This window comes from Caenorhabditis elegans, chromosome I, assembly GCF_000002985.6.
Source record: "Caenorhabditis elegans chromosome I".
In the NCBI taxonomy this organism is placed as follows: Eukaryota; Metazoa; Nematoda; class Chromadorea; order Rhabditida; family Rhabditidae; genus Caenorhabditis; species Caenorhabditis elegans.
Genome location: NC_003279.8, coordinates 443,653 through 461,791, shown reverse-complemented (window position 1 = coordinate 461,791; position 18,139 = coordinate 443,653). Strand labels below are relative to the sequence as shown.

The 18,139-nt window shown below is 33.9% G+C and overlaps 1 protein-coding gene across 1 annotated transcript; it reads right to left on the bottom strand.

Annotated features, from left to right (window-relative positions):
* Positions 1–186: 186 nt before the first annotated feature.
* tol-1 (TIR domain-containing protein) lies at positions 187–17,789 on the bottom strand. Its single transcript, NM_001025812.6, has 14 exons — positions 17,683–17,789; positions 17,416–17,538; positions 16,708–16,798; positions 15,010–15,084; positions 14,741–14,878; positions 11,486–11,595; positions 11,033–11,310; positions 10,331–10,497; positions 6,301–6,436; positions 6,071–6,246; positions 4,798–4,936; positions 3,171–4,556; positions 1,730–2,223; positions 187–842 (listed from the first exon to the last, which is right to left on the bottom strand). Exons 1-14 carry the CDS (start codon positions 17,772–17,774, stop codon positions 582–584), a joined length of 3,666 nt encoding a protein of 1,221 aa, NP_001020983.1. The 5' UTR covers positions 17,775–17,789; the 3' UTR covers positions 187–581.
* Positions 17,790–18,139: the final 350 nt, after the last annotated feature.

The window sequence follows — 18,139 nt, the reverse complement described above, 5'->3', positions numbered from 1 at the left end:
AATGGGAATTCTTTCACCCGAGAGGAGTACACCACTGGGCGGCCGCGGAGATGTTAGGCCACCCGCTTGTGAACTCCTCTCGAACAAGCTAATATACTATTTTTTTTATTCATTTTTTGCGTGTTTTCAAGAATTTCTACCGAATTTTTTGCAGCTGAAACAGGAAAAAAAACAAAACAAAAAATTAAAATACAAGCTTCATAAGCATCCGCAAATGACAACAAGAAGAAACGACGATTATTAATATATATATATTACAGAAGATCACACAGGGTAGGACGAGAATTTGAATTTGTGGTGACAGAAAAAAGCAATAATTTGAACTGAAAAACGAGAATATTCAATTATTAAATCAAAAATATAATCGCTGGTCAATTATTAGAGAATGATGGCAAGATTCATAGAAAAAGAAAGAAAATCGAAAAATATAGTACCGGTATTGTTGTAAAAATTCAAAAAATGGCAAATTGTGCACAGAAGAATTGGGGGTGAAAAAGAAACCTCGTGAATAATGGAAACTCGTACATTTGGAAGAGGAAAAAAAATACTAAAAACTGTGACCTAAACGGGAAAACTGTAAGCTAAACAACATCGGAAGGCACAATTCCATAGATATCCGAATATAGTTGAGACGAATCATCGCCACTATTCGATGGTAATGGAAGTCGTGATGGAAGTGATGAGTGCAAAAGTGTCCAGAATAAATGGCTCCGCATCTCGATTCTCGTGTGCTTCCGTAGAATCTGTCCGAGCTCATCGTCCAGCAGATTCGCGTCCACACCGTCGCCGAGCACGGCGATCACTCGTTTTGCACGGTTTTTGGCGAATAGTTGGTGGGAGGTCTGGAAAAATGTGGAGTGTTATTAGTGAATTTCTGGTGTTATAAATTATATTTAGAACAGTTTTTTTTTCAAAAAGTTTTAATTTTTCATACACTTTTTGAAATCTAGCAAAAATAATTCCTAGAAATGTAATTGAATATGATTTAAAAATAGTATTATTAAATCATATTCGATTAAATTTCTAGGAATGTTTTTTTTTTGAGATTTTACAGAAAATTCGGAATTTTTTTGGTTTAAAAATAAATTTTTTGATAGTGTTCAAAAATTAAAACTTGAAAAAAAAATTTTTTTTTTTGAAAATTTGAAATCATAGCGAATTACTCTTTTTAAATCTTATTTAAATAAATTTATAGCAATTTTTTTTGCTGATTTTGATGTTCAAGATTTGAATGAAAATTCAGATTTTTTATCTCAAAAATCTCCAATTTTACAAAAAAAAATACTTCAACTTTTTGTCGATATTTCGAGCATTTTTTACTTTTTCCGAAAAAAAATTTCAAAAAAATTCAATTTTTGAAGGTTCGAGATTGGAAAATCCAAAAAAAAAAAATTTTTAATTTAATGTTTGGAAATTTATTTCATATAATCCAAATTTTAATTTTTTTTTTCTCGAAAATTAGCGAAAAAATTGAAATTTTCGGAATTTCCACCAAATTTTCTGGAATTTCGATAATATTGTTTTCAATATTTGAGTAAATTCCAAATAATTTTTTAAAACAAAAAATCAAATATTTGGATAGTAATTTTGAACGGTACAATAGTCATATAAAATAATTACAGTAGCTTTTGCTACGAGATATTTTGCGCAACACGCATTCTCAGAATTTTTAAGAACATCTTATTTTTACGAATATATCAATTTTAAACTGAAAGTTTGAATTTGTTACCTTAATCTGCAGCGTTTTCCACTCGTTCTCCAAAAAGTGTTTAGTCAACACAAGAATCAAGCATTGCGACGAGTCCATCTGAGCTATGAGTTCATCAGATATCGCGTGCAAATTCGAGCAATAAGTCGGCCCATCCCGATGCAACAGGCACAACTGATAATCTTCATCTTCCAGCGGTCGACACAATTGATCAATCACCATTTTCTCGTCCTTCTTCGAATAGCTCACAAATGCGTGATAACTCAACAGCGGAACCGGAAGAGGCGACGAGCCGGCTGATGTTGAACAATTTAGAGATGATGCTTTGTATCTTCGTTGATTGATTGCGTCGTGAGATTTTCGAATAAATGAAATTGCGAGAATAACGAGGACACAGAGGAGAACAGCAATCGATATAGTTATTATTACAAAGAGTATACTATTCTGAGGGTCTTGTCCAAAGAATCCAGATGAGAATGGAACACAGATTGTTGAGTTGTAGTCGCGCAGGAATTCTGGAAATGTTTGAATTGTTAAAAAATATATATTACGAGTACACTACATCTTCAGAATGCGTATTTCACAACATATTTGACGCGCAAAATATCTCGTAGGGAAAACTACAGTAAGTCCTTCTCTTTTACGGGCTCGATTTTTGAAATTGATTTATTTTGGAATAGCTATATATTCCCTTATACTTTGTTTTTTTTTCGTTTTTTTAAATTTTTTTTGCAATTTTAATATTCTATCGACACAAGCAGTACAGTAGGAATTTATAGGACTACTGTAGTTTTTGCTCCGAGATATTTTGCGCGTCAAATATAATGCGCAATACGCATTCTCAGTATATTGTTTGTATATGTGATATATAAAGTAAACGTATTGAAAAAATTCTTCGGACCAGAAAAAGCAAACGTTGAAATTTTATGGTGCTTGTGCATGTATTATATTCCTTTTTAAAAGTTATTTTAAAGTTATAAAAAGGTAGGGATCATATTTGTATTTATAACGCATACATGGTGAAATACCGTAAAAAAATCGAGGAAAAAAAATGTTCAAACCTAATTTTTTAATTTCTAATATCATAATAAGTATCATTTGACTAATAATTATACAGTGAATTTTTTTCCACTTCTACGACTTTAAAGGGGGGCGCATTTACGCGCGATGGTCTCGACACGCGCCACCCATTGATTTTTGGGGTGCGTGGCGAGACCAATGCTGGGACCATCGCGCGTAAATGCGCCCCCCTTTAAAGTCGTAGAAGTGGAAAAAAATACACTGTAATAATAATATGTAATCAATATAATATTTACCACGTCGCATTTTTAAAAAAATTCAAACATCTGGAGTTTTTACAGTAGCTGTTATAGATATATCCTACATATTGTAAAATGGTTATTTTTCGAACAAAAGACTTTAAAATATTTGACGCGCGTTTTTTTAAAAATTTTAAACCAACCTTCAATAGGCATCACAAAGACGTCATTTCCCATATTAGGTGGATAGGCGCTCAGCACTGTCGTATCGTTCGTCAGGAAGGCCTTCGTCACGTTCTCCCAGCATTCAACCTTGGGGAAATCAACGACAAGATGCCGATGCAACGAGAACCACTCGGCCGCATTATGCTCCCAGAATGGATGAGCTTTTGGGTCACGACGATGGTGAAGGTGCTGTTGGGATCCTCCCGAGCAGTCGCATCTCAAGGGGTTCGATGACAGGGAGATCTTGGAGAGCGCCGTCGAGTGAAGAACCTGAGGGATGTCTTCGAGGGAGTTGTTATGAAGTGTCAGATATTTCAAGTTCGGAAGCTTCTCGAAGATTCCACGGGATAGCGTGGAAAATCGATTTCCATTGAGGAAAAGCTGCGAGACTTCTCCACACTTTAGAAATTCCTCCCCGCTCAGCGAGATCAACGAGTTATCCGACAAATCCAGCGTCTTCAGTGCTGGAAGAGTATGGAAAGCCTTCGGTTGGATGGATCGGAGCCCGGTTCCATTGATATGAAGCCTCTGGAGACGAAGTCTTCCGATGAAGCTGTGAGTTCGGAGCTGTGGAAGGGTGACTCCGCTCAGAATGATCTCTGTCGCAGAGACCGGGAGCTCGGAGACCACGAATTCTCTTTTGGGCACCATTGATGAGTTCCCGTGGCATCTGACAATGTTGATATTAAACTGATCATCTCTGAAGCATCGGCAATTGGCGGGGCATACGGATTTGCAATCGCAATTTCCGTATTGACAGCAGATACATTCCGGCTCACATACACTTTTGTATGGGCACAGTAGATCCTTCTTGCTGAGACTTTGAATCTGGATCTGATGCCCATCAACGGCATGGGAACAGCTTGCGGTTTCAGAGTCCTGAATGAGAACCTTTGGCTTCGCTCCACCAATCATCCATCCCATCTGACAATCACAGATCAGAGGATTCTCCGAGATTTCCACTTTCAACGGATGCACAGCCTCTACGACTTTCATCGACTCGGTGGCCACTACGGTAAGCAGATTGCCCTTCAAGTTGAGCCTTCTCAACTGAGATTTCGCGGCCAACGCTGTCTTCCCGAGCTTTGCAAGTCGATTATTCGACACGTCCAGCGACTCGAGCGAATTCGGAATCTGGTCCGCATTCATTATGGTGATGCCGTTGTTGGAAAGCGAAACGGACTTCAAGTTTGCGGTGCTTGGGGACATTGAGGCGGCGGTCAGGAGATTGATATCATTGTTATCAGCGTTGAGAATCTCCAAGTTTTCAGGTAAAGCCGACCATTTCAGCACGAGGATCTCGTTATGAGATACGTCGAGACGTCGGAGGCCGGAAGCTTCTGTGAGACCTTCGTCGAGGGATTCTGAAAGAAAATTTGATTTAATATAGGAAGAAGGCAGTTTTCAGAGGTTTTCGAGTGAAAATGCAATTAATTTGAGAATTTTGAAGTCTGATTTAGCTCCATGTGCACTTTTCAAAATCGATTTCAAAAAATCTGCGGATTTTGAGCAACTTTAAGCCTACTTTATCTCGATTTTCTAGGTTTTTAAACACAAAAATTTCAAAATTTTAATTTTTGGGCAGTTTTTCGTGCTTCAACTCACTAATTTTATTCATTTTCATCGAAATTTTCCTCAGCTTTGGGCATCTCGCAAAAGCGTCCTTGAACAGCAGTGAAATCTCATTATTCGACACGTCCAGGGAATGAAGTTCAGAACTGTCGGAGAAGATGTAGGGGCCGATCTGGAATTTTTATATTTTTAAATTATACATTTTATTGGGTTAAAACTCAAAAAAAATCGAATTCCAAAGAAATTTTCAAGAAAATTATTTTTTTAACAAAAAAACATGAAATGTCGTTGTTTTTTTGCTGAAATTTTACGTAGAAATTAGCGGAAATTAGAGATTTTTTAAGGAACATTTTTTGAAAGTTCCAGTAGAAAATGATGGAACTTTTAAAAACTTCAAGAAAAAATTTGGAGAAATTCAAATTTCAAGGGAATTTTTAAAATAAAAACTGGAAAAATCGTTATTTTCGCTAAAATTAAAACCGGTTTTGGAAAATTGCAAGAAATTATTTTTTAAAAATTTAGTAATATGTTTTTTATTATATTTTTATTAATTTGAAAATTGTGTTTTTTCATCGAAAATTTGTATTTTTTTCGTATTTATAGAGTAAATTGTAGATAAATTCAAATTTTTTGAATTAAAAAATGAAAAAGTGAAATTTCAGAAAAAAAATTTTAAGAACTAGTTTCTTTATTGAAAATTTTTTTTTCGAAAGTGTTTTTTAAATAAATTAATTTTTTTAATCGAAAATTCGTATTTTTTCGCATTTATTGACTAAATTCTGGATAAATTCAAATTTCGAGGGATTTTTTAAATAAAAACTGGAAAAAATAGTTATTTTCGCTAAAATTACAACCGATTTTGGAAGATTTCAAGAAATTATTTTTTAAAAAATGCATTAATGTGTTTTTTTATAAAAAACAATTTTTTAAAGAAAAATTCCAATTTAAAATTATTTTTAAAAACTTGAAAAATGTGTTTTTATCGAAAATTCGTGTTTTTTCGTATTTATAGACTTAAAAAATGAATTAAAAAATGAAAGAGTGAAATTTCAGAAAAAAAATTGAGGAAATAGTTTTTTAAGGAACTTTAAATTTTTTTTAATTCAAAATTTTTTTCGAAAGTGTGTTTTTAAATAAATTAATTTTTTTAATCGAAAATTCGTATTTTTTCGTTTTTATAGACTAAATTCTGGATAAAAATTTAAATTTCAAGTAATTTTCGGAAATTTCGTTGAATTTTTCAGAATTAATAATTAAAAAAAAAGAAAAAATTCAAATTTTAAATTTTTATCAACAAAAAACTCACACTTTGCAACTGATTATTCGACAAATCAACAGTATGCAATTGCTTAATCTTATTGAGCACATATTGATAAACCTTCGCAATTCTATTATGGCTCAAATCCACTTTTTTCAGCTGCTCGACTTTTCCAATTGCGGCGGGCACTTCTGTCAGCTTATTATGACTCAGATCAAGGGATTCTAGAAAAAATTAGGATTTTTAGAATTTGCAAAATTCATATAAATTTAGATTACCCAATTTCAAGCCGCTCAGGCTCGACGGCTCGAGGAGCTCCAAAGAGTTGTTGGAAAGTCTCAAATTTCCAATTTTCGAATTCTCCGGAAGTACTTCGTCTCGAAAAACTCGAAGTTGATTCGATGAAAGGTCCAACTGAAATTTTTTTTTAATTAAAAAAAAGCGTTCTAGGAATTCGAAAAAAGCGCGGAAATTCAAATTTTGAAATTTTTTTTTCAAATTTTTAGCAGCCGTCTTAAGGCGACCTGAGGCCGGCGTGAAGCAGGCAGGTTTCAGGCAGGCCCTGAAATCGCGCCTGCCTACCATGGAAGCCCTAGTTTAACTGAAAGGGGAAAAACAGAATGAACACATTTTATTATTTAATAAAAAAAAATTTTTTTTTTTGTTGTTAATTTTCTAAATATTTTTTTCTTTTTTTTCGTATTTCTCTGGAAAATCGCATTTTTTTTGTTGTTTTTCGTAAATTTACCACACTTTTTCAATATTTTCCGTGGCAGTGCCCGAAACGAATCCCGTGCATATCTATAGGGTACTTCAGGTATCTCAATGGTATTATGCAAATATTAGTAGAACTGGTGTCAAACCTGTGTGTGGGTGTGTGTGTGCATGTATATTAGAATAATAACACAAGTGTTTTTGGTAAACACTATATTCTGTATTGGGATTCTCGAGTTTAATTGGATTATTATAGACTATTCGAGTATATAAAGCATTTGTATAAACACGACGCATGGGAAATAACAATTAAAGTGATATTGCATATTACCTATTAGTATTGCATGATATACTAATAGAAGATGGGTATATCAAAAACTGTATTAATTTCAATAAAGTCATTATTCAATACACTATGTTAATTGTTTATACAAATAGTGTTACATAGTCTGCAATAATCTATTTAAAATTTCGTTCTTCAAGAATCAATCCTATATAAATTCCGGCATGATACTACACCATTTGTGAATTATTGTGTGTCTTGTTAAAGTAAAGTGTAATAGTTTGTGGGTATTTTGCTTAAATAGACTAAAACTGGTACAAAACCACCGAATTTAATAATGAGACTTCACAAAAAATTTCCAAAAATTTTTATGGCGAGTCAAAATTTCGAGAAAAAAAAGAGTCAAATTTTGCTAAAATCTGGAATTTCGCACACTTTTCTTTGTCACAGCAGCTGGATTTTAGTTTTTCTGAAATTAAAAAACTTTTAGGCCGATAGGCATCCAAAAATGATCAAGATGGGATGCCTATCGGCCTAAAAGTTGTCTCAATCAACGAATTTCCGCGAGATAAATTATTAAAATAAGGATTAAAGGGTGATAATTTCAGAAAAATTCAAATCCAGCGGCTGTGACAAAGAAAACTGTGCGAAATTTCGGATTTTAGTTAAATTTTGCTCTTTTTTCCATAAAAAAAATTTTGGAAATTTTTTGTGAAGTCTCATTTTGAAATTCGGTGGTTTTGGACACGTTTTAGTCTATTTAAGCAAAATACCCACAAACTCTACTCCCCCTAGGTACATGGTAGGTATATACACTTATTAGAAACTTATACATACCTAGCATATAAAGAAAATGCACTACTAGAATCTCCAATTTTGGTGCAACTTGATAATATATTATCCTATTGATATAATACCTAAACTATCTAAAGTAGTATTCGAAATGCGCTACAGTACTCCTTGACCCCCTTAAACCCAGTACTTCCCTCAATCTTCTGATCTCCACGACAGACGAAGATCTACTCAGTTTCAATTACCCTCTAAACCCTTCCCCAAATCCTCTTGAAAACCAAATTGTATCAATTCTATTAGGGGTTTTTCCGTCACCAATAAGCCAATTCGATTCAGAAAAAAGCACCTGCTCCGCAAAGCAATTTGACACCACTTCCCCCCGGGGGAGACGGGATTATACTGTCTTAGAGGAGCCAAAAACCATCCGGCTGTCAATGAAATTATTGGCAGGTGCTGTTCATCTACTAGGAGAAGTGTAAAATAAAATTTAGAAGGCATTTTTCACAAATAGGGGTCTGCTGAATCGATCACATTCTTATTTGTTGTATTGTCTAAGGTATCTAATCTCAATTTCAGGTTATAATTAAGAATTGTATATTTCAATTGATTATTATGTATGTGTAATGTAATTATAACACGATTATCAAATCGTACTAACATGCAAAATTTCAATGTTTTTCAGAACATTTAAAAGTAGGAAAACAATCTGGGAGATTTTTGGAAAATTTTTAAGCTTTTTGAAAAAAATCTGAACATTTCTTCACGCCACCAGGTCCAAGAAATTTCAGATTTTTTTCAAAAAATTTAAAATTTTCCAAAAATTTTCCAGATTGTTTTCCTTCTTTTAAACGTTCTGAAAAACATTGAAGATTTGCAAAAAAAACATTTTGGAGAAATTCTACTTGCCTCAAAGTAGTGAAAAATGCACTGAAACGTTTTCAGATCGATGCTAGAGGGTTTGAGACTGGAGCTTTGCCGCTTGAAATTTTGGAGTGACATACACTTATGGAACACTTTCAAATGACACATGTCTCGTTTTAAAGTCTGACGGTAAACTAAAACCCTTTCCTTGTAAGATTAATAATATTGACAGCGGAAAGTTAAACCCCTAGAAAGACCGAAAACCCTTCTCGGATCCCTTCACAGCTGTTAGTGATATCCATTCGAGACCCACCTATTACACATTCCGACAATATGACACCTTCTGTCACCCCGGATTGAAAGAGATTCTCAAGACGACTGGTGGCAACAATACAATACAATAGGAGGGGGGCCGTATAAATGTGGTAAGATCCCCACCCCTACAATTATACGAACAACTTAACCATAAGGGTGGTCTAACTACCATTTATAATACTCTCGGGATCACACTTATACAATACTTGACAGAGTAAATGACACCTGTGTGTGCATGAACTTGAGAAGATTCTGTAAGGACAAAAGGTCATCATGACTATGTTTGGTTAAAACTGTCACGCGATCGCCTATTCAAAATACTGTGCCTAGAGTTTATTGAAATAAGTTTAGAGTTGCTATTAGAGTTGCACTGATTGGAAAATAGAAAAAAATTACACTGTTCTTTAAAGGTGGAGTACCGAAGTTTGAGACTTTGCTTTTTTAGACCAAAATTGGTCCAAAACTACCGAATTTCGTAATGAACATTTCTCAAAAAAAAAGTTATGGCGGTTCAAAGTTTGAGAAAAAAAAGCCCATTTTCTGCTAAAATCAAAATTTTTAAATTTTATATTTATCACTTTTTAATAAATACTTTGATTAGGCGTTTATTCGTTGATTTAAATACATTCATGGTCAGTGGGGCACAAAATGTAACTTTTATTGGTGCCCCGCCTAATCAAAGACCACAATATTTATCAAAAAGTGATAAATAAAAAATTTTAAAAATTTTGATTTTAGCTGAAAATTGACCTTATTTTCCCGAACTTTGAACCGCCATAACTTTTTTTTGAGAAATTTTCAGAAAGTCTCATTACGAAATTCGGTTATTTAGGACCAATTTTGGTCTAAAAAAGCAAAGTCTTTAATTTCGGCACTCCACCTTTAAAAATTACACTATCTAAATACATTGAATTTATGAAGAGGTGCAGTAAAATTCAGTGAAATTACAAACGTGTGGAAGTTTCTAATGTTTCAGGTTTTAAAATTACGTTAGGCGTTAAAAAGCTTGCCTGTCTGACCTTAAGGCAACCTCTGCGTGCCTCTCGCCTCAATACGCGATTCGCGTTTTTAATTTGATTTTCAATAATTTGATAGAAATGGGGAAAATTAGAAATTTGAAAATTCCCGTAAAAATGCAAAAAAGAGGCGAAAGGTCGGCGTCAGGCCCTGAAACCGCGCCTGCCTACCATGGAAGCTCTAGAATTTTTTTTTGTTGAAAATATTGAAAACTAGGAATTTGAACAATTTTTCATATTTTTTAAACAAAAATGCAAATTTTTGGGTTTTATTAGATTTTTTCAGCGTGTTTTTTTTCAAAAAAAAAAAAAAACAAGTCTACGAACCGTCTGTAAATTAGTCGCATTCGCCAGCACTCCACCAGTCAACTGCTCAATCGAATTGTGCTCCAAATGGAGGTGAGCAATGCGTTTTTCGCATTTTTGAAGCCATTCGACGGGCAGACTGTCCAATTTGTTGTAAGAGGCGTCGAGCATTTCGAGTTCTGGGGAAGCTGGAAAAATATGAAGATTTTGAGAATTTCAGAAGAAAATCGAGATTTTGAAACGTTACAATTTTTTAGGAATTTTTCTTTGCAATTAAGGTCAAAAATTGGAAATTCCTATCTTTTTTTGCATGAAAATACACAAAATTTGATGAAATTTTCGAAAATCCAAGTTTTTTTTTTGAAAATTCAGGCCAAATTGCATAATTATCTGATTATTTTTTTGTTTTAAAGATTTTCATATTTTTTTTCCATTTTTCACGTATTTTCTCATCAAAATAAAACAAATTTGATGAAATTATTCAATACTTTTTCAAAAATTAAAATCGAAATTTTTCGAAAAAATAGCATTAAATTTTGGCTATTTTTCTTTTTCGAAACAAAAATATTTTTCTCATGTATTCTCCAATGAAAATAAGCGAAATTTGATTTTTTTTAAATTTCTCGATTTTTAAAACAAATATGATCAAAATACGCAAAATTGTATGTAAAAATTGAATTTTTTCCGAATTTCAAATTTCCAAAAAAAAATCCGAAAACCCACAAAAAACCGACGAATTTCCGGCTTCAATCTCATTTCTCGACACATTTAACGCCACAAGACTCGCCAACTCGGCTACCGCATCCGGCACCCTTTTCAGCGCGTTTCCAGCCAAATTCACGTGTACAACAGTGCCTGGAAGTGACGTCAAGTCGACGATTCGATTGGCTTCAGCATCGAGTTGTTGTAGAAATGGAGTTGCCAGCGATAAATCGAGCTCGGCGATCGAGTTGTAAGCCACCGAAATTTGCCGGATTGCCGGGATGCCACGTAGGAATTGCCTGAAATTTTTGAGATAATTTTCGAATTTTCGATTTTTCAACGGAAAAATCTCAAAGTTTTGGGGTATTAAATAGATAAAACCAATATTTGTTCCACATTTTTAGATTTTCACATTTTCACAAACTTTGAAATTTTTAAAGATCAAAATTATAAAATATCCGGAAAATCCCTTACTCGATGTTGGTGAGCCGATTTCTAGACAAATCGACGATCAGAAGCTGCTGAGCGACACACGATTCCTCTCTTCGCAGTGATGGAAGCTCATTTGACGAGATATTCAGAACCTGGAACAGGGGATTTCGTTAATTTCGGATTTTTTTCTCCTATATTTATTGTTAATTTTTCGGAATTTATCGTAAAGTTGACGAAAAATCCAATAATTTTATTTAAAAAAAAATTTTTTTCGTAAAGTTGTTTTGGACAAAAAAATATATAGGTTTAAATAAATTGTCATATTATTTTCATCAAAATCTACATATTTTTTGATGAAAACTTAGTTTTCTCGTTAAAAAAATCGAAAAATTGCTTTCTTTGTACTAATTTGAATTTCAATAGCATTGAGGAATATTTAAACATTAAAAATGTTTGCTATGTTTATATTACGGGAACAATAAATCATGAGAATGCGTACGTAGAGCATTTTATTTGACGCGCGATATCTCTTAGCGAAAACTACAGTAAGAACTCAAATAACTATTGCTATTTAAGTATATCGTTTTCTATTTATTTCCTCCCTATGCTTATATTTCATCCATTTCGACACCTAAAATATCTCAAATCCCCAATCTTTGAACTATCTCTCTCCAGTTGATACGTTACATCCTAATACTCTCTTCAAAATGAGAACACCACTCGGATATTGCCATACACCGAAAGACATTGGCGGCGGCGGCGGCGGGGATCCCTTTACACATACACTGTTTCATGTACCACCCTCCTAATTAGTAGTCACGAGAAGAGCAGCTAATGAGCTCTCATATTTATTAATTCCTCTTGTCTTTGAGAGAGTGTCAGTGTTCTATCTCTATTCATTTTATGAAGGATGAGCTCACTCACACACACACAACTGTTTACAACTGGCTTATCCGAAAATGAATTGAATTTGATGAATTATGAAGCATATTGAGAAGCGGAGATTCACTAGAGTGACGTGGAATTTAATATTCCATTCAAAATCACGGCCCGGCAAGTGGTACATCCATGCAAATGCGCTCTACTGATAATTTGAGTGTAGATCAGGTTTGGGCGCGTGATAACGAAACAAGCTATGGTCCAAAAAATTTTAGAATTTATGTTCTGACCTTTTTTATATGCCCCACAAAAAGGCTGGACCAACTGTTTTCGAGATAGACGAGCCTGAACGTTCAGGTATACGGTAGACAAATTGCGTACGCGTACGGCTTGTCGGGCTGTGAAAATCAAGGAGTTCGTATCGTATCATGACCGAAATTTTCAAAACTTGCGAAAATTTTCCGCTACCTATTTTCCAAATTTGTCCATTTTCACATTCTTGAGTCAGCAGGTCTCGAAACGATATCTGACGGATTACAATTGCCACGTAACAATAATTATTGCTATCATATTTCCTCGACCCATCTGCAACACCCAGTTAGAATTTCAAATAAATTCTGGGATTTGCCGCAAACCGTAATTAGCGGAGTATTGTTGCCGTGAGGTGACTCTTGTTGACAGTGACTGCTATTCCTGGATCATAGAGGTGCCGTAGAGCGAATAATATCACGCATCATTTAGCCTAATGAGCCACAGCCAGCCGTCTTTGGAACCTTCAATCTCTTCCCGATAGTCAAGGTAACAAGGTCCCCATCTATTCATATGTAAAGTGTGGGGTTCAATTCTTCTATAAACATAGATATATGTATATCCATCATCATTTTGAAGAGAGGAACGTCGTTTGATGCGGAGGGAGAAAACAACAACCCCATAAAGTATCTGACGGAGCAGCAGCAAACGATGACAACGCGACATCATAATAGGAGGCATTATTATTATTATTAGCGGCATTATTGAATGCGCCAAAACATGCCAGGAACCATGGTTTCTTGAAAATGCTTGCAAAGCATTTGTAACTGTGGAGTTTCTCGGGCGAATGGACTAACGATACTTGAAAAATTACAGTGCGACGTGGAGATTCGATAAACGGGAGAAACGATTCGTGGAATAGTATACGAAAATTTGAAAAATTTCTGGTTTTCTCAATGTTCGATTTTTTCCGACAAAAACCCATGAGCCTAAAAAATCCCTGTTTTACGACTATACAGCCTGGACTATATGGCATCCATGTTGATCAGGCACGTATTCAGGCGTAGGTGCCTATTTTCAACGTTATGGCAGAAACTTCAGTGTTGTAGATTCTACAATGTAGAATTCTGATTTCGAAAGAGTTTGGCTGTGAGCATGTGAGTAGGCATAAGGCAGGCATAGGCTCTTGTGGGGCACGTAGACTATGTGCACACTTCAAGACTCCATGATCACTAAAAAATCGCTCCCTTGAGATGGAAACTTCACATTTTCGCTATTCTCTTTCAGGGAGGTTCTTCATCATCATCATAATTAGGCCTTTATTGCTTCTGGCTGACAACAACTTCCGGCGCTTGTGATATTTGACCTCCTCCTTCCGCGCGCATTCTTCACAATTTCCAAACTCTCAATCCTCCTCCCTCCATCGATGTCCTTTTGTTCTCATTTTCAATTGCCCCGCCGCCAGGAATACCAGATGGTTGAACGTCAGAAAGTGGAAAGAAAGAAGAAGTAGTAAGCTTTAAAGCCCCCCCCCCCCCACGTACTAATAAACAACTAATTCCTTCTCTGTGAGATGTGGTGGTAATTGAATGTAGAGAACAAGATGGGAATGCATACTGCGCAACACATTTGACGCGCAAAATATCTCGTAGCGAAAACTACAGTAATTCTTTAGATGGCTACTGTAGTGTCGATTTACGGACTCAATTTTTGAAATAAATTTTTGTTTTCGCAGTAGTTTCCCATTTATTTCTAATTTTGATATTCTATCAATCGATCCCGTAAATCGACACAAGCGCTACAGTAGTCATTTGAAGAGTAGTTTTCGCTGCGAGGTATTTTGCGCGTCAAATATATTGCGCAGTACGCATAAAAATAGAAAATAGGTATACATTTTTACAGTAAAATGCACTACAAAAGTCTTGATTTTTGGCGAATTTCGTTCAAAAATGCAGATTTTAACGCGTTTTCACCAAATTTTTACCCAAAAAATATCTGGATTTTTCATACTGAAATTGCTTTAAAAATCGTTCAAAATTGAGATTTTTAAGCTAAAAATTCTTGCATTCTTTTTATTTTACAAATCTAGTTTTTCGGCAAATTTCGTGAAAAATTTGAGTTTTCGGCTGCTGTTCTTTTTGGCGAATTATCAATTACCCAAAAATATACCTGTAAATGCGGCAGAGAGCACAAAAGTCGCTGTGGAAGCTCGATATTCCGTGATCTCGTGAGGGAAAACTTTTCGAGACGAGCCAACGGCATTAGGACGTCTTCGGTCATTTCGAAAGAGGTTGAGGCGGTGGAGATCTGTGAAAAAATGTCGATTTTTACTTAATTTTAAGCCGTTTTGAGAGGCTTTTTAATGAAAAATTCTACTATTTAGGACATTTCTGAGCCAATTTCAGCAAAATTTTCTAGATTTTCCAAGAAAAATGTACCTGATCGAGTTCCAATCTTCTCAAAGCGGCCAAATCTTCGAACAATTTCACAGAGAAATGTGTGGTCTCGCATCCCTGCAAAAAAACTTGTTAAAATAGCTATTTTTAGCTTTAAAATCTCCATTTTTATGCAATTTTTGAGCCTTTTTCCCGGAGATTTCCCGTACCTTAAAGGGTGGTGAAATTTCGGTTATTCTGTACATTTTTCAGCACAAAAATGGCTTTAAAAAATTCAAATTTCAGATTTCTTCCACCGTGTGCAAAACCACAAATCTACTCGAAAACCACTTTATACATCTGTTGAGGTGGTGCTCTTGGAGCACCCCCTGCTGCTGCTGCTTCTGGCCCTTCTATACTCAAGTATTGAATATTACATGGCTAATCGGCTTAACCTCTTCACGCCTAACACATGTTCTTCTACGAGTTCCTGGGGAAAATGGAAAAACAGGGGACTTTTTTAGGCTAAAAATAGGGTGATTTAGGCCAAAATTAGGGAGTTTTAGGCCGAAAAATTGGGATTTTTTAAGGCCAAAAATTGGGATTTTTCCGTTTATGACACCTAAAATTGGATTTAAATTCTGTTTACTCGGGTAGGAAGTTAAAAATTGCAATTTTCAATTATTCTACAAAATTATCTATATATCTATGCACCATGTTTTTTAACACATTTTTTATTAAACAATATTTATCTGAAATAAATGAAATTTTCGGATAAATCAAGTGATTTTCAATGTTTTTACAATAACGTTTAATGCAAAAAAAAATGTTGGAATAATTAACAATTGCAATTTTAGATTTCTATCCGAAAAAAAAATTTCACCCCAATTTTAGGTGTCATAAACGGAAAAATTAAATTTTTTGGCCTTAAAAACCACTGTTTTGGCCGAAAATTTTTTTTTTTTGCTTTAAAATCCCTACTTTTGACCTAAAAAATCTCTATTTTTGGCCTTAAAATCCCTACTTTTGACCTAAAAAAATCAATTGTAGGACATAAAAATCCCCTTAATCCTCCTCTCTCGCAGTCCTCCAAGCACACCGGAGGTCATCTGTGGCCGTACAAATGACAAAATGACGTAACATTTGTGCCTAATTAGAGACATCCGAGTGGGGGGCTCTTCTTAAGAATTTGGTGTCGAGAGGAGGATGAATAGAAGACAGGCACACCTTTCTTTTTTGATGGTTAAGGTAATTAGTGATACGGTTATTTGCTCAAAGAGTCAAAAAATGGGAAAAAATTACTGTTAGCCTTCCTCAGATATAGAAGAATTTTAATTTTTTGAATGAACTTTTCGTAATTTTTTCTTGTTAAATTTTCGATAGAAAAGTTCATTTTTTGAATATTTTCCGATATTTTTAAAATTAAAATGGACATATTTATGAATTTTTAAAAATTTTTTTTGGAAAATTTAAAAATTAAAAATTAAAATTTTCGTTTGTTTTTCTGGAAAACTACAGAAAAAAATCGCCAACGAATTTTTTTTGTAATTTACCGGTTTTCTCGAAGAAAATTAAATTTTTTTGAAGTATTCCAAAAATCGAATTTTTGATTGAATTTTTTGAACATTTTTGAACACGTGAAAATCTACTTCAAATTGAGATTTAGGCCAATTTTTCCAATTTTTCCGAAAATTGACCTCTAAATTTACACGCAAAAAGCAGATGTTCTGTAGAGAACAGCTGATAATATAATAAACTCACCACTATCCGCAGATGATGCAACGCGGTTAACGACTTGAAGTAGGCATCCGGAAATTGGAAATTATTATTATCACAAGATATGAATAGTGATCTGGAAAAAGAAAATAAGTTATTGGTAAATTAAATTTTTCATAGAAAATTGGGAAAAAATCTAGTTTTTTGTTGTAAAATAGTTTTTTTTTGGAATAAAACACATTTTTAATTCAAAATTATGGGAAAATTCAACTGAAATTTTGCTGTAAAAAAAAATTGAGAATAAGGAGGAAATTTGATTTTTTCTAATTTAAAATTTCGAAGTTTTAATTATTTTAATACATTTACCGTGTAGAATAAATGAAAATTTTATTTTAAGTTTAAATTGTTTTAAAAATTCAATTTTAATGCATTTTTCGTGTAAAAAATACTAAATTTGTCAATTTTCAAGGAATTTTGTGAGCTTTTTACTGTTAGAAATTGAAAAATTATGTTTTTCGGAAAAAAAAATCCAATTTTAATGTTTTAGTGTAAAAAAAAACTTTTTTTTTTGTTTTCAGAAAATTTCGAACTCGAAAATCCAAATTTTCTATGCATTTTTAACATTTTTTCGATAAAAACCACCATTTTCTTGGAAATTTTTTCGTATTTTCCGATATCTTGATTTAAAAATCACATTTTTTCCCATTTTTAAAAATTTCTCAAATTTTTCATTCAAAAATCAAAAAACCTCACCGAATATTAGCAACCTGATCATAATTCGACGACGCAATAGGTGTAATTGTCGTGTTTTTCGAAGAATAGTCGCATAATAGGAGTTTAGACGTCGGCTGCACCGGATCCGGAGCACATTTACAGCTGAAAAATGGAGTTTGAATTATTTTTCTCTGAAAAATTCGGGATTTTAGCAAAAAAAAGCAGTTTTAAGTGAAAATTCAGGCAAAACCCCCGCTTTTTCACAGTAAATTCGAAAAAAATCTGATTTTTAAGCGAAAAACTCACAATTTCGGGCATTCGTCACCGTTAGCAGCGGCCGACCGACATATATTAATTACTAATAATAAAAATAGGAATAACTTCATTTTTCTCCTCATTTTCGTTGTGTCATGTGATCTGGAAATGAAAAAAAAATTTAATTTAGCATTTTTTAAGCCAAACTAAATGAGTAAATTATGAGAAATTGTAAGGGAAAAAAAATTAACGGGATTTTTTTTTGGAGGAGATAAATAAATAGTAAAAGATAAAAAGTACGAGCGCGCGCGCTCGCGGAAATGAGTCAGAGCAGGTGAAAACTTGCAGGAAATTGGGATTTTTAGCGGTGGCGGCGGGGAAAGTAGTCCAAAAATTGTATAAAAATCGGAAATTTACATTTAACTTGGATTTTTCAGTAAATTTCCTCTAAAACTACACAAAAAATCGTGAAAAATCAGTCAGAGATGATAAAAAAATTCATTGATAA